At 41.8% G+C, this 20628-nt stretch overlaps 1 protein-coding gene across 1 annotated transcript in view; it reads left to right on the forward strand.

Moving 5' to 3' along the window:
• Positions 1-20628, forward strand: part of TTC39B (tetratricopeptide repeat domain 39B) — a 146355-nt gene that overhangs the window by 78796 nt on the left and 46931 nt on the right. The window contains 3 exon segments of the mRNA XM_047767628.1: positions 12162-12272; positions 15354-15485; positions 16727-16803. Of these exon segments, the coding sequence (XP_047623584.1) occupies positions 12162-12272; positions 15354-15485; positions 16727-16803 (320 nt within the window).

Consider the following 20628-nt stretch of genomic DNA (forward strand, 5'->3'; position numbering starts at 1 on the left):
CTGCATTACTTTTTTATTTCCTATGTCTCTGCTCATGCAGATTTGAGCTATCTTTGGAAATATGTATTCCTTCGTCATAGTTTCCTCTGATGGTTTCCTAGGTAACCATTGCATCACCATTTACAATGCTGAGTTTTAAAGCTGGGGTAAAATAAAAATTGTGTTACCGAAAGCAGTGATTAATAGAGGATGTAGCAGTAAGAGAGAGCTACGGGCTGGGTGGATATACTGGGAATCTTCAGCAGATGTGGAGCTGCAGAATGCATGAGCTGTACATGCTCTTTCCAAGAGAGAGCAAAACAAATAAGTGGAGGAAGGAAGCTCTGGGAATACAGACATTGAAGGAACAGCTGATAGGATGAGTTCAAGCAAGAGCTATGGAAATGTGAGGATCAAGAAGACTTAGTGAGATGATGACTGCAGGATGGACAAGGTGCTGGGGAGAGGTGAGTTCTAGCATAAGGTCAGCACAGCCAGGTGTTGCAAAGAGGTCCACCTGGGTATAGGCTGGAAAGCATCCTTCGTATAGGCTGGAAAGCATCCTTGCCTATGAAGAGAAGTGGGAGAAGTTCAGGAGGGAAAACAAAATTGAGAGAATGTTATCTTTTTTGTTGATTTTACTTTAAGAAAAAGTGAGTGATATTTGTGCATGTTTCTGAGTTGGAAAGGGGGTAGAGAGGACAAGGTTCGAGATTTATAAAAGAAGAAACAGAAGGAAATGTAAGAAATAGTATAATGGCATATTCAAATATAGTATGGGCATTTGTAGGTTTCATTTTAAAATTAAAATTTCTTAAAAAAAATGAGACAGTAAAAATTCCTACTGTGCCTTTTAGTCAATGGGTCTTCTAATGCATTTGTAAAAACAAGCACTGTAAATTTATTGTGGAGCAGACCGGAAGGACATCTGCAAAGTTGAGCAATGCTTCAAACTTGAGCAAGTATGTGGGTAGTTAGACCACATAGAGAGTAACAGCAACACTACCTAATGTAGTGCTGAGTCCTCCAGTGACTATCCACTCCACAAACCTCCAGTATATTGCTCTTCCACACAAAGCTGTGAGGCAGTCAAGGAGGGAGTTTGGTTACTTTTTAACAAACGAGCAATCCTGGATGGCAGGTGACATACCCAAGATGCCCTGAAGTAGTTGAATTGAATCTTGATGCTCCAACTTCTCATTTCCTGGCCAGAGCATTTTTTTTTTTTTTCCGGCCACCCTCTGAGGCATAGGAAAGTTCCCGGCCAGCAAACATGAATCTGAACTGGAGCTGTGATCTATGCCACAGCTATAGCAATGCCAGATTCTTAACCCCTGTGCCGGGTGGGGGATGGAGGCAGTGTGTCCACAGAGACAAGCTGGATCATTAACTGCATCACAGCGGGAACACCCAGAGCATCTTCAGTGAACTCATTTGCCTCCCTGGTTATAATCCCTGTTTAATCTTATAAAGTATTTTGACAGCCATGGTTTCATTTGATTATACTTCAACTTGAAAGAGACGGGAAAGAATCTTTCCATGTAAAATGCCTTGCAACTCTGAAATCCTCTCTTGTATTGTTTAGTAATGAATGCTTCATAGAGGGAGCTGTTGTTTAATGGGTATTAGGGTTTCAGTTTTGCAGGATGAAAAAGTCCTGGAGATTGGTTGCACAGCAGTGTACATATATTTAATACTACTGAACTGTATACTTCAAAAGAGTTAAGGTGTTGAGTTTTATGTTATGTGTATACTACCATGATGAAAGAAAAAAGGAATGCAGAATAGATAATCCAGACATTATTAGAGAGTTCAGCCTAGCTTTTTTTGACCTCCTTCTTTGCCTTAGAAGTACTTGGTACATTGTACATGAAATTAAGACATGGATTTCATTTCCTCCTGGAAAGATCCTTCCTAGTTTAAGAAAGAAACCTCTGGACTGAGTTCAGGAATGCTGAGGCATGGTTTTTGTGTGCATCTCACCTTCTTGCTATATTTTCTTTTTGCTTTTCCCTGACTCATTTGGCATTACCCTAAGGAGCTTCTGCTTTGTTATTATGGTTGTCCAGAACCTTTGCTAGTTAGGTAAGCTGGGGGTAGTTAGCAATCTCTGACAAAAAGGAGCCATTTCAAAGAGATGATTAGTCAAGGCTAAATTAGTATCATACCAATGAGATGTTAAAGAGCACCTTTTATAATTGTATTTATTAATAAATCAAGATAGGAGGAAAAGGCAGTAAGTACAGGTAGTTGAAAGGAATTTGATGTGTCATGTTCTGGTTTTGTAAACTAAGTGCTTTTTAAGGACAATTGATAAAAACTCCACTCTTCCTTTTAGTTAACAGATCTACTAAAATAGATATAACATGAAACACTATGGCACCATAGGAGGGGCTCTGGTTCAGAAGTCTATCCTGTTTGGTCCTGAAGGATGAACACATAATTCACAAGCAGAGACTAGCTTTTTCTTTTAAACTGTAATAATAGTTACCTATTCCTTTAAAGGCATTATTTAACAGCATTTTGACCTTATATCATTTTTTTCCTGCACTTCCTAACAGCATAAAAAAGCTGTTGAATAGATATTGTCATTTGCTAATATCTTTTTTATAGATGAGGGAACAGAGAGTTGGAGAGGACAAGTAAGTTGCCTATAAGCTCACCATAGATTACGAATTTATCATAGATTATGAACAGGTCCCTCCTCTCCCTTGGACCAGGAATCGCTGTAATCTCTTTGTCCAGTCATGTGTGTTCCTGAGCCTCTGGGCTCCACACAGCTGAACCAACAGGCCTGGGGTATGTTGGCCTGGAGCTCTTGAGTACAGATGAGATCTTGGGTTTGCTTGGGAAAGAACCCTGAATATACGTTGGTAAAGGCCCCTGAAGAGTAAATCCTTATCCCGTTGCCTTTCTTTCTGTGCCAACAAATCTAAGTGTTTAGGTCTGTCTTTGAAAGAACTGTCTCTTTTGGACCTAAGTCTAGAGCCAACTGAGTTATTGGTAAAGGGGTCAGATCAATAGAACTCAAACTCTCAGCTTTATTTTTCTTACAGTCTCTCTGAGGATGTAGATTAGTTGCATGAAGAAATGGACTTTTGTCACACCACTGAATGAAACTTAGGTGCTATTGCAGGCTTCCCTCGTGAGGATAATGACTGTGGTGGTGTAGAGCCTGCCCTTCCAGCTTACCACATTGTCGACAGCATAGACTGCTAATGTACCAGCTTTCCCTGTTGGGTCATTTATGCCCAAACAGATATCTCCTCTCCCAGAAGAGGAATGCAGAGGTACGAGTCCAGGATTGTTGTTTACCAGGTTCCCCTCAGGGAAATCTGGGAAGTGGGAGAAATATTCCTCCATTACAGCTGTTACTTTCTAACTCATCTGTGAATTTTCTAGGTAGCTACCTCAATATTCACAATGCTTACCTGTTACTATTGAGCCTTTATTACATAGAAGTGGATTTAAAGTAAATTTGTATTAGAGACACTTTTAGACAATTTGAAAATGTTAGTGGGAGTTCCCTTCATGCCTCAGCGTTTAATGAATCCACCTGGGATCCATGAGGATGTGGGTTCAATCCCTGGCCTCGCTCAGTGGGTTAAGGATCCGGCGTTGCCATGAGCTGTGGTGTAGATCGAAGATGCAGCTCAGATCCTGAGTTGCTGTGGCTGTGGTGTAGGCCAGCAGCTGTAGCTCTGATTTGACCCCTAGCCTGGGAACTTCCTTATGCCCTGGGTGCCACCCTAAAAAGCAAAAATAAGTAAAAAAAAAAAAAGTTAGTGACAATTCAATTGTGTTCACATTTTTATTTTTAAAATTTTATTGAAATGTAATTGATTTATTATGTGTTAATTTGTGTTGTACAACAAAGTGATTCAGTCATACACACACACACACACACACACACACATATCATTCTTTTTCAGATTCTTTTCCTATATAGGTAATCACAAATATTGAGTAGATTTCCCTGTCCTATTCAGCAGGTCCCTATTGACCATTCATTCCATATACAATAGTGTGCATATGCCAGTCCCAAACCCCAAGTCCATCCCTCCCTCCTACTTTTCCCCTTTGGTAACCATAGGTTTGTTTTCAAAGTCTGTGAGTTTGTTTCTGTTTTATAAATAAGTTCTTTTGTATCATTAGAAAAATTCCACATATATTATCATATGATATTTGTCTTTTTCTGTCTGACTTACTTCACTTAGTATAATAATCTCTAGGTCTATCCATGTTGCTATAAATGGTATTATTTCATTTTTTATGGCTGAGTAATATTCCATTGTGTATATATACCACATATACCACATCTTCTTTATCCATTCCTGTGTCAGTGGACATTTTGGTTGCTCCATGGCTTAGCTATTGTAAATAGGTATATGTAATTATTTTGAATACTTGATTTATCAAGTAAAAGAAGCAGTTAAAAATGTAAGGAGTAATTTAGAGAAACTTAGAAGTACAGCATTATTGTATATTGATTATTGGTTTTTTAGCCTTCTATTCATTTTAACACAAATCATAAAAATCCTCTCTCTGCCTTCTACTCAACAGTTCTCATGAAGTAGATATGATTAGTAGTGGGTCATTAGATATCAGCAAATGTGGAGAAGTTTGCCAGGTAAGAAAGTCTGAGAGTATATGTGGTTCTTATCAGGTGAGGCTGGGCAGTTTGACACTCTTAGATAATTATACTAATGCCTCAGTACATGTTAAGTGCCTATACTTTTATTTCCATGTGCGTACCTGAGTTTTTCTATGTTGTAAAGTAGTAACAGAAGGCTTGACTACTATTTCCTTTCCTTCTTACAGATAAGGAAACAGAAACTTGGGGAGGTAAAGTATATTGTTCAAGGTTACAGAGCTAGGAAGTGGTAGAGATAAGAGTATTTTCTTTATAGCATTAATTTTATCTTTGAAAATTTTATAAATCAAATTTCCATGATAAAGTAACATGGACAGAGTTCAAATAACTTGGAATAAGAAAAAAGTCACCAATTATATCTCTACTCAACATAGCATCAGTATAAACTGTGAGCTCTCAGGGGGTAGAAACAAAATCTCCAGGTAAATAACTGAACGTGGCATAGGGGTCAGATCTGTTCTCTAGGATGACAGTTTCGTGGAATGAGTACATATAAGAAATCTTTGATTCAGAGTCTTAAAGCAAAGGGACTCCTGAATAAAGTAAAAACATTCTCTGGATGCACTTAGCCAAGAATCCTGTATTCCTGTCTGCCTTTTGATGACTTGATCAATGAATATCCTCTTCTCCTCTCCCTCACCTTCAAATCTTCATAAATAATAAAATTCTGACATATTGATTTCTTACAGATAATATGACCTTTATGTTCCAAAGGGCTAGATTTTTGCTTCTGTTTGCCTTATAGCTAGTGAGAAGTAAAGCTTCTTAACAAATAATGCTTCAGATGTTCTGAAGGTAATTTATTCCTCCTTTATCCTCCATATTGACATTTTATACTTTTCTGACTGTCAGCACTACCACTGTCTTGCCAATGTGGGGAGGGGTGATGAAAACAGTAGCAGTTCTTAGAGTCTCTATATCCTTAGGGGACTTCCTTTCCTGCTGTGACAGTTTCACTCCTGCTCCCTGCCTCCTGGAGCCCCCAAAAAGGCAGGCGCAGAAACATATGCAGGCACTTCCAGTGCTTTACACTTCTCTCCGGGACAGGCGGACAGACAGATAATGTGGCCCACATTGTCGGCCCCCATCATTGGCACTTTGGATATGGCACCAGCCTCTATTCAGTCCCTGGCACCCACTCTGGAGAATTCCAGTCGGATCTCAGATCAGCACCTCAGACAGCTCCCAGACCCTGTCCCCCCTCCCCCTCCCTCTGGAAACAACCAAATAAATTAAAAGGGGGGGGGGGTACAACTAAGGATAAGGAAGAAGGGTACCTCTCCCTCAGAGTCAAAAGAGCTTTCTGCTTCCTCCAACTCTTCTGCTGAGGCTCTGCCGCTGCTCCCAGGTGACCTAGCAGTCTAGGTTTTGTTCCAAAACCTCAGAATCCTGAAACTGGCATCTTTCTACCCCCCAACTTCCAACATTCAGCACATTGGAAAAAGTGGGGAGAGGTGGTGGGGGTGGGGCAAAGGGCTGTTGCCAATATCCTGTGTTTCACAATTGATTAGATACCTAAATTGGGTTATTATTTTAGATATCTTTCCTTTTCAAAATATAAAAGACTCATTTTGCCTTTAAATGAATGTATCTTCTCAATCAGAAACAGGAAGGAAGAGTCTTTGCTTTACTGAAGATCCAATTGAGGGAGGCCCCTGGGTGGGGCTCCCACAGATCAAGACTGAGTGTGTAGTCTCTCTGGGATGGGCTGAACACTCACAGCTTTTGGAGAATTATACTTGGGTGGTAATTTGCACAGGCCGTGACAGTTCACCCAGTAGGCTCGTAGCAACCCTTGCCTTTGTTTTTCCTGCACGACTTGCGAAATGGGGTGGGGGGGGGACATTTCAAGGATGAGGCAATGCACTTAGGGAAGTGAAGTGACTTTCTGGATGTCACAGGCTAGAGTGGCAATGCCGACTTCTGATTTCCTGTCCAGGAATTTTCATTACATCACATCAGGCTTGAGGAGGAGGATGCCATGAGGATGATCCTCTTGGAGATACTTGGCTGCTTTTCAATAGCTGTCCTCATGGCTCTGGTCTGGTTGGACAGGTGTGGTGGGGCTGGATGGAAGGGTTTGAACCTCCTGAGGCAGCTGTGGGTGGCTGTGTTAGGTTCATAATCTAAGGGAGCTATATGATTGAACATGTTTTAGGAAGAGGAGTATGAGAGTACCTAGGGCGAATTAAAACAAAATTAGTGTTATCTCAGAACTTGCTGGGCCCATCCCAGGCCTACTGAGTCAGAAACGCTGGTGGTGGGGCCCAGCAGGATGTTTTAACAGGCTCTCTGGTGAGTTGACTGCACATTGAAGTTTGAGAATGACCTAAGCAAAGCAAGTAATAGGAAGCCATTCTAGAGACTGTTTCAGAATTCTGACTTGAAGTGATGATAGTCTCAATTCATGTGATGGGATGCACATTAATTAAACTTAATTAATTAAACTCACCCTTTTGGTTGTTCCTTGTAGAACACGTAGTGGTATCGATATTCTTCTGGGGGAGGATGTTAATTTCATGTGCGCATGTTACTGAAATGCTTAGGAGGCTTTAGCGCCCACTTTGGTTTCTCCCTCTGAGCTGCCTTGCAAGTGTGTCCTCCTGCCAGGTGCCAGTGTGGCCACCTGAGAGGCAGAAGTAACCACTGGTGTCTGTTCCTAGCCCATTTCCTGGTAATAAAAGGTGAGCTGTACTCCCGAGAGAACTGGTGGGAGTGGAAATTAAGGAAACAGGTGAGAAGTAACCCTGGAAAACCTAATGCTTGAATGGAAGGGGTGATTAGAAAAGGGGTGGGAATTTCTGAGCTACAAATTTCCTTTTGTTCTTAGAAAAAAATCTACCTTCTCTGCCGTGGTGGTTTCTGGTTTCTGCCTGCTTTCTGTCCTCACTTCCTCCCACTCGGCCTTGCTCACCACATTCCCAGCCTAGAATCTCCTCTTCTCTCTTCATCCTAGAGATTCCCATGGCTGCTTCCCTTCTGTAGCAACCCGTTGTTACCCTTTTCAAGAGCTTTCCAAGACCTTCCTCATCAATGCGGGGCCTCACCCCACCCACCTTCCCAACGAGTCTCTTTGCCAGACTCATTATCCCAGCCTGAGATGATCTGAGTTACTGGTCTCCTTGTTGAAGTCTGTGCTCCCTCCCCAGGAGCATGAAAGCTCTTCCACAGCTGGGAATCCTGTGGGTCTTGTTCGGGGCTCTATTCCCAATGCCTAGAAGAGTGCTTGGCACGTAGTTAGAGCTCCATAAATAATGCGTTGAATGAATTCTAGGTAGAGAGTTGACATGGGAAGAGGTAGGGGAAGGAAGTGGTCGGGGCGGGGCGGGGAGAGAGAAATGTGTCTGTAGACACTAGGCAGCAAATGACAGCCAGCTTGGCCTGGGTCTTGGAGGTGAAACAGGATAAATCTGGAGTACCCTGGTGGCGCAATAGGTTAAGTATCTGATGTTGTCATCGCAGTGGCCTGGTTTGCTGCTATGGTGTGGTTTTGGTCCCTGGCCTGGGAACTTCCACATACCATGGGTGTGGCCAAAAAAACCCCACAAAAAACAAAAAACAAAAAAACACCAAACACAGGATAAATCCAAGAGATGTCCAGGAAATAACACTGACAAAATATGATGGACTGATGTGGAAAATATTAAGCAACTTACCTGTGAAGAATCTTCCTGAGAGAGGTTTGTGAATTCCCAGCATTCTTATTGCGTCTCCTCATTTGCTGGAAACTTAAGAGTGGAGCAATTCTTTTTTTTTTTTGTCGTTTTTTTTGTCGTTTTTTTGCCATTTCTTGGGCCGAGTCGCGCCTGCAACCTACACCACAGCTCACGGCAACGCCGGATCGTTAACCCACTGAGCAAGGACAGGGATCGAACCCGCAAACTCGTGGTTCCTAGTCAGATTCGTTAACCACTGTGCCACGACGGGAACTCCTGAAGCAATTCTTTATTCGTGTTACAGTCGGAGTTCTCCAGAGAAACATGACCGATAGGATATATAAAGAGAGATAGAGATAGAGACAGAGTTAGATTGATTTATTGTGGGGACTGGCTCACGTGATTATCAGAGTAGAGAAGTCCTCCAGTCTGCTGTCTGTAGGCTACAGAACCAGGAGATCCAGTGGTGCAATTCAGTCCTGGTGCAAAGTCCTGGGAACCAGGAACATGGGAGAGTGGAAGATGGCTCCCCAGCTCAGACAGAGGGAGATCAGAAATTCACCCTTTCTCTGCCTTTTTGTTCTATCCTGAACCTCAGTGGATTGGCTGATGCCCACCTGCATTGGAGAAGGCCACCTGTTTTACTCAGTTCACCAATTCAAAGGCCAATCTCCTCCAGAAATACTGTCACACAGAAATAATATGCCAGCTATCTAGACATCCCTTGGCCTATTCAAGCTGACATGTGAAATTAACTGTCACAAATTCTGAGCTCTCCAGCTAACCCTTTTTCCAAGAGCTTGTCTCATTTCTGAAAGCTCTGGAGAGGTGCCTCCAGCTCCTAGGCTTGAGGATTTCTGTTTCTACCCAGAGTATCTACCTCTCTCCCCACCCATCTGCCCAAACTGTCCGCCCACTCAGCAATTCTTAATGAGATGCACTATGTTCTAGATTACAACCAAGGCCCTGTGGATACAGTAGTGACTACAACAACCTCCTTGCATTTATATCTTAGAGTGGGAAGATAGGCAAAGACAAACAGATCCTCAAATACAGGCACAAGATAGTTTGGATGGTAATAAGTGGTATGGAGCAAGCAAGACAGGATTGGGTGGGGTCAGTGAGGCAGCTCTGAGTTGGCGCTTTTTGAGCTGAGATCTGAATAACAAGGAGGAACCAGCCAGGAGAAGACTTGGGGGCAAAGGGTGGGTGGCTCCCTGTAGAACCTTCAGAATCCACTTCAAGAAGATGAATAACTGAAGTGCAATTTTGTTTTCCTGCTTGACAAATGAACTTGGAGGGGATAGTGGTATAGAAATTCAACCTTCAGCACTTTTTTTCCTCATTTTTCTTATTTCTTTGGCTGCAACCATGGCACATGGAAGTTTTTGGGCCAGAGATTGAACCTGCAGTACAGCTGCAACCTGAGCCACAGCAGTGACAGTGCTGGGTCCTTAACCTGCTAAGCCATGAGGGAACTCAATCTTTTAGTGCTTTTACATGAATCATTGTATAAGGAGGATGATACAGCTGCTGTATATAAAACAGATAAGTAACAAAGACCTACCGCATAGCACAGGGAAATCTTCCCAATATTTTGTAATAACCTACATGGGTAAAAGGAATGGATATATGTATGTGTATAATGGCTTCACTTTGCTACACATCTGAAGCTAATACAACATAGTGAGTCAACTATACTCCAATAGGAGTTCCTGTTGTGGCTCAGTGGGTTAAGAATCCCACTAGTATCCATGAGGATGCGGGTTTGATCGCTGGCCTCGCTTGCTGGGTTAAAGGATCCAACATTGCTGTGAGCTGTGGTGTAGGTTGCAGATGCAGCTCGGATTTGGCATTGCTATGGCTGTGGCATAGGCCAGCAGCTATAGTTCCAATTCGACCCCTAGCCTGGGAACTTCCATATGCCGAGGAAGCCGCCCTAGAAAAGGCATAAAGACAAAAAAAAAAAAAAAAAGAAGTTACATAAGGAAGTTCCCTAGTGGCTCAGCAGATTAAGGATCCATCTTTGCCACAGGTGTGGTGCAGGCTGTAACTGCAGTGTGGGTTTGATCTCTGGCCCAGAAACTTCCATATGCCACAAGTGCAGCCAAAAAACAAACAAATGAAAGATAAACAAACAAACAAACATTTCTAGAGTTCCTATTGTGGCTCAGTGGGTTAAGAACACAATGTAGTGTCCCTGAGGATTCAGGTTTGATCCCTGGTCTCGATCAGTGGGTTAAGGATCTGGTGTTGCTGTGAGTTGCAGAGTAGGTTGCAGTTGCAGCTTAGGTTCCACATTACTGTGGCTGTGGTGTAGGCCTCAGCTGCACCTCTGAACTGACTCCTGGCTTGGGAACTTCCATGTGCTTCGGGTGCAGCCATTAAAAAAAAAATTGTTGGAGTTCCCGTTGTGGCACAATGGTTAATGAGTCTGACTAGGAACCATGAGGTTGCGGGTTCGATCCCTGCTCTTGCTCAGTGAGTTAACGATCCGGCGTTGCCATGAGCTGTGGTGTAGGTTGCAGACGCGGCTCGGATCCCGTGTTGCTATGGCTCTGGCGTAGGCTGGCAGCTACAGCTCCGATTAGACCCCTAGCCTGGGAACCTCCATATGCTGCGGGAGTGGCCCAAGAAATGGCAAAAAAGACAAAAAAAAAAAGATGATAAAAAAAATTGTTATACAACATTTTAGAGATGGCTCTAAGTTTTAAAGGGCAGAATTTCTGTCAATCATAAATAATTAACATGATTTCCAAACAAGGGTAAAATCATGACTCATACAAATGAACAGATGTTACAATATTTACTGAACTCATTAATCAGTGAGGGAATTAGACAGATGTTACAACATTCAAAGGAGAAATCAAAATAGCACAGATTTATATGGAGTAAAGGAATATTGAAATGAATGCAAATTTACATAGAACTAGCTTCTTCCACAGTGGAGGAGAGAAGTCACTTGAAGGCCAAGACAAAACTGACATGTGTTAAATAACAGAGTAAAGCTGAAGATCTCATTGTCATTATTCAACTATTTGCGATTTGGGCTACATCCCATCTAGCAATAGAAAAGAGCTCCTTCAGGCTGCGGGAAAGGAAAGGTTTTTCAAGGCAGAGAGGAAGCAGGGAAATAGAGGAAATTATTAGCAAAGAATGGCATTGTTTTAGGCTGGGTCGCCCCCCTAAGGGCAGTAGAAGGGGTCTATCACCGGATTTCCTAGTGCTGATCAGGAAATTCCTGGCTGGCTGGTTAAAGGTCACATTCTTAGGGCAGGTTGAAATTGTAATTAGGTTAGGTCTAAGTCCTGGTGGGGTTTAGCACAAGTGACTCCATTTTGGGCCTGTTGCTTCTTTTCAAACACTTGTCTATAGACGACAATTATTTTTCCTTGCTATCATTTACCTACAATTTATCAAGTCATAAGATAGTTCCCATAGAATCCCAAACGCATAACCTGGCAGTCTCCTCTAGATTTTAGACAATGCATGTCTAAAGCATATTCTTAGCCTACATAAAACTAAAACAAAATAATCTCTGCTCCCTCTCATGAATAGAGGTAAGTTCCCACACTTGTAGTCTTTGGAGTGATGGGGTGGAGAGTCTGTCATTTATTTTGTGCTTGCTATGAGCATTATTTGTTAATTACGCTCGTCCTTGCAACAACCCCCTGAAGGAGGTGCTAGTGTTTCCATTTTGCACATGAGAAAGTCAGGTTCCCAGTAGTTAAAGAAATAGCTGGTAAGTGGCAGAGTTAGATTTCCAGCTTGTCCTTCTGTCCCCAAGGTGTACACACACACAAGCACTCCCTGTGACAACTTGCTGAAAGTAAAAGCTCTAGAAATTCTGTGTATTTTTCCTTGATCTTTAGGTCACCGTCAACGAAGGTGGATCTCAGGAGTTGCCTGGAAGAGTGTACAGTGGCCCTGAACTTATTTCTAAGTAACAGATTTACAGATGCCTTAGAATTGCTTCGACCATGGTAATTAACTTTCTTTTAGATAAAATATATTTTGTCAGATGCTTTTGATGTCATTCTTTATTTTTTTCCTTGATGGTGTGCTTGTCAGTTAATTTTTCTGCATTTCCACCTGGAAATTTATAAGCTAGTTTGGTTGAGACCCTAACTGTTGTTTAGTTTTAATATCCAGTTAAAAAATTTATCTTTTCAACTTAGTAGAGAATTTCTGATTCTTTCTTCTGTCTTAATTTCTGTACTTGTTCAAATAGTGTCATCTTATTAGTTTTGATGAGATTCATTTTGCATTCTTCACTGAAGTATTTTTATGGCTATTCCTCTTAAGTTTAAGTGTCATTGAGAAAAGTTTACTGTTTTCAATTTTAATTTTAATTTTTTTTTTTTTTTTGCTTTTTAGGGCCTCATCTGCAGTATATGGAAGTTCACAGGCTTGGGGTCAAATCAGAGCTACAGCTGCTGGCCTATGCCACAGCCACAGCAACTTGGGATCTGAGCTGTGTCTGCAATCCACACTACAGCTCATGGCAATGCTGGATCCCTGACCCACTGAGCGAGGCCAGGGATCAAACCCCTCATGGTTACTAGTCAGATTTGTTTCTGCTGCACCACAACAGGAACTCTGAGAAAAGTTTCTTTTTAATTGGGTGTGGGAAAAACTAAAATATGCTCAGATGCTGAAAAGAAATTTAAGGTAATAAAAATCATATTGGGGCTCCCTCTTTATGTGATAAATAAGTCATGCAATTTCATTTCAGTGAATAGTATCTGTTAATTTTGATGATTTGACAGCAAAACCTGTGCTTAACTTCTTAATAAGCCTCCCTTTGACCACACTGCCCACTTGTAGAGCTTGAGTATCTTGTGACAGGAATAATCACTCTCTCCTCGTGCCTTACTTGGCAGTCACTTACTTGGATGAAACTGAGGCGTCAGGTAATAATTTTCAAGACAGATATGTGGGTGCAGGAGTGGGACTCTCATTCCTTTGAGGAGTCAGAGCGGTGACATGACTCTCTGGTCAGTGACTTTGAATCTTAGAAATTAGTATACCTGGAGTTCTTGTTGTGGTGCAGTGGTAATGAACCCAACTAGTATCCATGTGGAAGAGGGTTCGATCCCTGTCCTCGTTCAGTGGTGTTAAGGTTCCTGCATTGCTGTGGCTGTGGTGTAGGCCGGCAGCTGCAGCTCTGACTGGCCTCCTAGTCTGGAAACTTTCATATGCTGCAGGTGTGGCCCTAAAAAAAAAAAGAAATTAATGTACCTGCTAAACTGCGGTAATTCTTAGATTTAGAAGAACTGCACTCAATGAGCATTTCAGAGGTTAGAAACAGATGGTAAAATGGATGATGAAGCGCCCTGCCTCAGGAGATTGCCCAGGGTTGTTGGCTTCATCCAACATGTCTCACAACTTCTGCCTTGACTGCCCCTTCCCCGTCCTTCTTAGTCCCTCAGACTGTCCCTCCCTCCCTCTCTCTCCATCTTCTGTCTCTACGGTCCCTCTGTCTTCTCCCTCATCTCTTTATCTCAGCCTGTCATTCTCTTCTTGTCTCTCTTCTCTCAATCTGCCTGCCTGTCTGCCTTGTTTTTTATTTTTATTATTTATTTATTTATTTTGGTCTTTTTGCCTTTTTTGTTGTTGTTGTTTGTTGTTGTTGTTGCTATTTCTTGGGACCCCCCAGGCTAGGGGTCGAATCGGAGCTGTAGCCACTGGCCTACGCCAGAGCCACAGCAACGCGGGATCCGAGCCGTGTCTGCAACCTACACCACAGCTCACGGCAACGCCGGATCGTTAGTTAACCCACTGAGCAAGGGCAGGGACCGAACCCGCAACCTCATGGTTCCTAGTCGGATTCGTTAACCACTGCGCCACAACGGGAACTCCCTGCCTTGTTTTTTTAAATCAAAAAGTCTTTTTTTTTTTTTTTTTCTTCTGCCACTGATGCCCAGCTGGTCATATTATGGAATGAACATAAATGACTTATTCTTATATTTAGTCAAGTTTTATATTCTCTTATCTTTATGCATATTTCACTGTTAAACATACTTTTTTTTCCCACTTGAATACTTTTCTTCCTCTTGGAGAAGCTTTCAAATGTGAGCTTTAGAACCACAATTGCTGATGAACTTTGGACTTCTCTTATTCCTTGTTTTTTTTTTTTTTTTTTAGTAGCTAGTGCCCTCATTTTTTGGGACTAACTGCATATTACCAGAGGATGTTTAGACTATTTCCAGGGTGGGAAAGAATAATGTGGCTTGTATTTGTTTTTCAGAGCATCAGGCTGTTGTGTATTATATTTGAATTAAAAAAATAAAAACTGTGCTGTAAATAACTAATTATTACTTGAGAAGTTTTGAGGAAAGAGAAGGTGAGGTTTTCAGTCTGAGAATCTGGGATGTGCCATCCATTAGGACTAGCTAATGTCCTTAAGAATCAAAGCAGTACTCACAGATTAACTTGATAATTTGAATTATCAAGAACTTTAATCCAGATTCCCACATATTGGGGTTAGATTTGGTCAGAGGGCTTTCATGAATTTTTGCCTGGGCCCTTTGTGGCTGACCAACTTTTTGCAAAAATCTTGCTTCCTCACAGTCTCTGGCTGGGAGATGAGAGGGGATGATTTTAAAGAAGCCTTATCTTTCAAAAATAGATTAGAATTTCTCTGTCACAAAAATATCTTTCCAGTGGCCTTAATGTTAGCATTTGTTTCAGAGCGAAAAGACAGTGCACTGCTTCTTGTTCAATGGGGAAAACCTGGTTTGCTTGGAAACTTTTTCTAAAAAATGAATTGGCAGGCCGCCCTCTCGTGGTCAAACAGGGAAAAGCATGTGTCACGTTCTGCTTCCACCTGGACCGTTTTGTGCGGCCTGTGTGGTGTCATATTGGGAAGGTCAGCGGCCTTTGAGTTTTTAGAGAATGTCTTTCATAGTCCATGCAGTTCCCATGGTCATGGTGAAGGAGTAAATGTTGTCACTGTCGAAGTCACGATGTGGATTTACTAGGATTTCTTGTGACTGGTATCAGGCGAGCCCTGAATGCTTTCCAGTTGAATTGAAATGTAGTAATTTCTGTGTTCTCCCCAGGGCTAAGGACAGCATGTATCATGCCTTGGGCTACAGTACCATTGTGGTGATGCAGGCCGTCATGACCTTTGAGCAACAGGACATCCAGAATGGCATTTCTGCAATGAAGGACGCCTTACAAACCTGCCAAAAGTAGGGGCTGAGTAATAGCTGAGATAATGCCTATAAACCCTTCTGTCTTTGTGACAAAATGAATGGATGCACCTTGCTTGACTGAGAGCTCTATTGCAAGTTGGCCATGGTTGTAGAAAAGACCTTGAGCAACAAAGCTTCCTGGCCTCCTGTAGTTTTATGTACTAGAGACAAAAATTTCCACTGAGGAATTGCATGTGTGTATTTATGATGTTGCTCCACGTGGCTGAACAGATGCACCTATACCTTCCACTTTTCTTTTTGGTCCTTGAGCTACCCAGAAGGGCCAAGGGAGATTTCAGTGGGGTGCGTGGCAAGCACCTCTCGGGGTCCCCCTGGTGGAACGTTTAGGTACTACTTGCCAAGCCAGGCCAAGCAAGAGGCATACTTTCCTGTGGGAGATGCTGCAAGTTCAGAAGGGAGTCTTTTATTTGTTTCTTATGTACACATTTGAACACTGTTGATTGGAAAACTACATGAGGTTTGCTTTATTTTAATCTTGGTGTGTATAGAAAGCCCCCAGCAAAAGCTATTAACTAGCATTGGTACATTTATTTTTTTTGGTCTTTTTTTTTTAGGGCCACACTCGTGGTTCCCAGGCTAGGGGTCCAATTGGAACTGTGTCTGCTGGCCTACACCACAGCCACAGCAACAGCAGATCCGAGCCGTGTCTGCGACCTACACTACAGCTCATGGCAACTCCATATCCTTAACCCACTGAGCGAGGCCAGGGATCAAACCTGCATCCTCATGGATACTAGTTGGGTTTATTAACCACTGAGCCACGACGGGAACTCCCTACATTGGTAAATTTTAACACTGATGAAATTATCTTCTCTTGTAATATTGCCGGCTGCTGAAATGAAGAGTCTCTGATTACTGTACTCTAACTCCATCCTTAATGTGTGGCAACTCTTACCACAGAAATAGTGATTTTAGCCATAGAGATCAGGGTACATGCATGACAGGGTTAGTATTGACTGTTTTGCATAGGTTTATCCACTTGCCTGTTCGATAAGCATGGATTCAGTACTCACAGGTTGCTAGTGCTAGGAGCTGGGTGTGAAGAGTTCAGAGGGGTGGTCTCTGCCCCATAGACTTTAGGGCTCAGAGTTCTGCTTTGAGGAGTCTTGGGTGTGATTGTGACTGAAATGGATGTCAAATGAAAATGAGCTTGGCCTGACTGCTTGTTATTTTTTTCCTTTCTACTTCCCATTTCCCCTCCTACTTATTTTCTGCAGATACAGGAAAAAATGTACAGTTGTAGAATCTTTTTCCAGTCTTCTTTCTAGAGGATCCTTGGACCAGCTGACTGAAGGTAAGAGTCACTTAAAAGATTGTTTCTGGAGTTCCCGTCGTGGCGCAGTGGTTAACGAATCCGACTAGGAACCATGAGGTTGCGGGTTCGGTCCCTGCCCTTGCTCAGTGGGTTAACTAACGATCCGGCGTTGCCGTGAGCTGTGGTGTAGGTTGCAGACACAGCTTGGATCCCGCGTTGCTGTGGCTCTGGCGTAGGCCAGTGGCTACAGCTCCGATTCGACCCCTAGCCTGGGAACCTCCATATGCCGCGGGAGCGGCCCAAAGAAATAGCAAAAAGACAAAAAAAAAATAAATAAATAAAATAAAGATTGTTTCTTTTCCTCAAAAAATTAAAATGTGATCATGCTCCTAAAATGTGATACTTAAAAGTATAATATAAAGTAAGTGGAATGTCTTTTTCTCATCCCCATCATGCTCACCCTCCAGAAGTAACCACTATTAACAGTTGGTTTTCAAGCTTTACAGACTTTCCTGTGTACATTTACAAATATATAAAGAAGGTACATGCAGGATTTTTATAGTTATTCATGGATTCATTTTTTGTAAGCATAGAATCACATGATACATATTGTTGTACAACGTAATTTTTGGCATTGACTTTTCCCATGTCAAGAAAATATAAATTGTACTTCATTCTGTTTTATTAACTGAGTAGTTGGGGGAACTCCCACTGAGTAGTGTGGTGTAGTGGGTTAAGAGTCTGACTGTGGCAGCTCGGGTTGCTGCAGAGGCACAGGTTCAATCTCCAGCACAGCAGAGTGGGTTAAAGGATCCAGTGTTGCTGCAGCTGTGGCATAGGTCACAGCTGGGGCTTGGATTCAGTCCCTGGCCTGGGAACTTCCATGTGCTGTGGGTGTGGCCATAAAAACAAACAAAAAAACTGTTTAGTGTTCCATAGGACCAGTACCATAAATTACTTTTTCTCTATTGAAGGACAGTTACATTGTGTATTTTTTTTCACTATTATAAATGATGCTTTCCTAAAATCCTTGTGCATATATGTTTTCATGCATTTTTGTAAGCATTTCATGGTATAGATTCCTAAAAGCAGAATTACTGAGACTGAGCTTTTGAAAATTGAAAACATTTGTAGATATTGCCAGTTTTCTCCAGAGGCTTAAGTCGGTTTATATTCTTACCATTCATGTACAAGAATTTCTATTTTTCGACAAGCTATTCATTTTTTTCTCAAGGTCAAAGTAATTTTGCTACCTTTAGAATAATGATGGTGTTTCACAGTATGGAAGATGTTTGGTTTGTGGACACTTAGGAATATTCAAGAACCCAGGAAGGACTAGAGCATCTGGATCAGATGGCTGGGAGGAAATGACTCATTTTGCTGTCAATTCCTTGCTGTTCCCACAGAGATTAGGACAGAAGTTCCACAATTATGTTTTATGAGTGTTATTCTCTAGTCAGAATGGTTTACAAGACAGGAGCATTCAGATTTTCCTGTCGAAGAGAAAATAGCATCCTTTAAATGTGGCCCTTGTGGAATAAAGCTTCTGCCACCTAAAGAGAATTTGTGCCTGTGTTGTCATTGCCACATTTGTTCTCTGGAAGAGGTAACATGAAATTGCCAAAGTAGCTGTGGCTCATTAAGGCAAGAGCACTTTTGGATACTGCTCTCCATCATTCCTAGTGGTCAAGTGTGTGTCAGACACATTTTTGAGTGTGTTTCATTATGAAGTTTTTTTTTTTTCTTTCTAGAGTCACACCTGCCGCATATGGAAATTACTGGGCCAGGGGTCAAATCAGAGCTGCAGGTGCGGCCCACACCACAACCACAGCAACAGGGGATGTAAGACTCTATATCTATGACCTATACTGCATCTTGCAGCAACGCTGGATCCTCAAGTCACTGAGTGAGCCAGAGATTTAACCCATATCCTCACGGATACTATGTCAGATTCTTAACCCACTGAGCCACAAGAACTCTTTATGAAGTTTTGTTGGCTTTGTTAGATGAGTTTTATCAGCTTGTTATGGACATCGGAGTGTTGATTACTGGAGAGGATTATGAGACTTGTTCCAGATGGTATGATGTTGGCCCTAAAACTGTCATGGAGAAGATTGGTGTTTCCTTGGTCCCTCCAGGCAATGGAAGCTTATCTTTTTCTCCTGAAACTGACCTCTAAGAATCCTTAAGAGTTTATCTCTTTGATTTAAAATAGAATATGTTTTCATATTTTTCATCTTAGGGCTATTTATGTAAGTTGGCCCCAGTAGCCCTAAAGTAGGTCAATGAGAGATTGAATGGGTCCCAAGGAAGTCTGGCTCATTTATATTCTCCTTACTGTTGTCCTCGAAATGGCTTCTCTCCGGGGACCCATTGCCCCCTGCTTCCATTTTTTTTTCCAATATAAAGGCTGACATTTGAGGGTTTTTAAACCTAGTTTTGGAAAGAATGGCATGGCATTTTTGGTGTAAGTATGAATAATAAGAATAATAATTTAAAAATATAATAATGATAATCCCCCTCCCCTTTTTAAGCACTCTGTGTGTCAGACACCATCCTTGGCGCTGTCCTTAGCCTTATCCAATCTAGCCTATCTAGCCTCCTTTCTATAGACTAGGAACAGATGTTCAGAGAAATTAGACAAATGGTCCAAGATGATCTGCCTAATGGAGCAGGGTTCAAACCTGCCTTTCCCTAAGCCACGGTTCTTTCCACTGTACCCTACAACTTCTCCCAGAGGTGGGTAGAAAAAGATATAAAATATGTCACATATGGACAAAGGTAATGTTGAATTATTTCTGTATTAGATATCTTGAAAATAGATGGCACTGTGTTCTTTTTATTATGCCTTTGGGCATGGCATATTTAGCAATATTAAAAAATAAACAATAATAAGATACCATTACACACCTATTAGAGTGTCCAAAATCTGGAACACTGACAACACCAAATGTTGGTGAAAATGTTGGGCAGTTGGAGCTTTCCTTCATGGCTAGAAGGAATGCAAAAATAGCACAGCCTCTTTGGAAGATAGCATGGCAGCTTCTTATAAAACTGGGAGCTGAAAACTTGGGTTAACACAAAAATCTGCAGGTGAATAAAGCTTTATTCAGAATTGCCAAAACTTGCCTTTCAGTAGGTGACTGGATAAATAAATCGTGGTACATCCAGACGATGAAATATATTATCATTGCTAAAAAGAAATGAACTATCAAGCCATGAAAAGAATGGAAGAACCTTCAGTGCGTGGAGGAAACTTCAGTGCAAGTTACTAAGTCAAAGACACTAATCTGAAAAGGCTGTATACTATATGACTCCAAGCGTGTAATATTCTGGAAAAGGCAAATCTATGGAGATAGTACAAAGATCCATGGTTGCCAGAGGATGGGGTGGAGGGATGAATAGGTGGAGCAGTGAGAACTTTTAGGGCAGTGGAAGTATTCTGTACGATGCCATCAAGACAAATACATGTCATCATACATTTGCCCAAACGCATAGAATGTACAACAGCAAGAGCAAGAGTGAACCCCAATGTAAACTGTGGACCTTGGGTAATTAGGGTGTGTCTGTGGAGGTTCATCAATTGTAACAAATGTACCACTTTGGGGGTGGTGTTGATAGTGGGAGAGGTTATGTCTGTGTTGGGGGCAGGGGATCTATGGGAAATCTTTGTACCTTTCCTTCAGTTTTTCTTTGAACCTAAAACTGCTCTAGCAAAAAAAGATCTTAGTTAAAAAAATTTGGGAAATCAATCAGCTTGTGACTCTAGCATCTTCTAAAATACTTGTTTGTTAAGACTTTTATGTCTAAAGGCATGCTTAGCAAATGCTTCAGTGCATAATGGAGCTATTTCCTTCAGTGAAC

Source organism: Phacochoerus africanus, chromosome 2 (assembly GCF_016906955.1).
Source record: "Phacochoerus africanus isolate WHEZ1 chromosome 2, ROS_Pafr_v1, whole genome shotgun sequence".
In the NCBI taxonomy this organism is placed as follows: domain Eukaryota; kingdom Metazoa; phylum Chordata; class Mammalia; order Artiodactyla; family Suidae; genus Phacochoerus; species Phacochoerus africanus.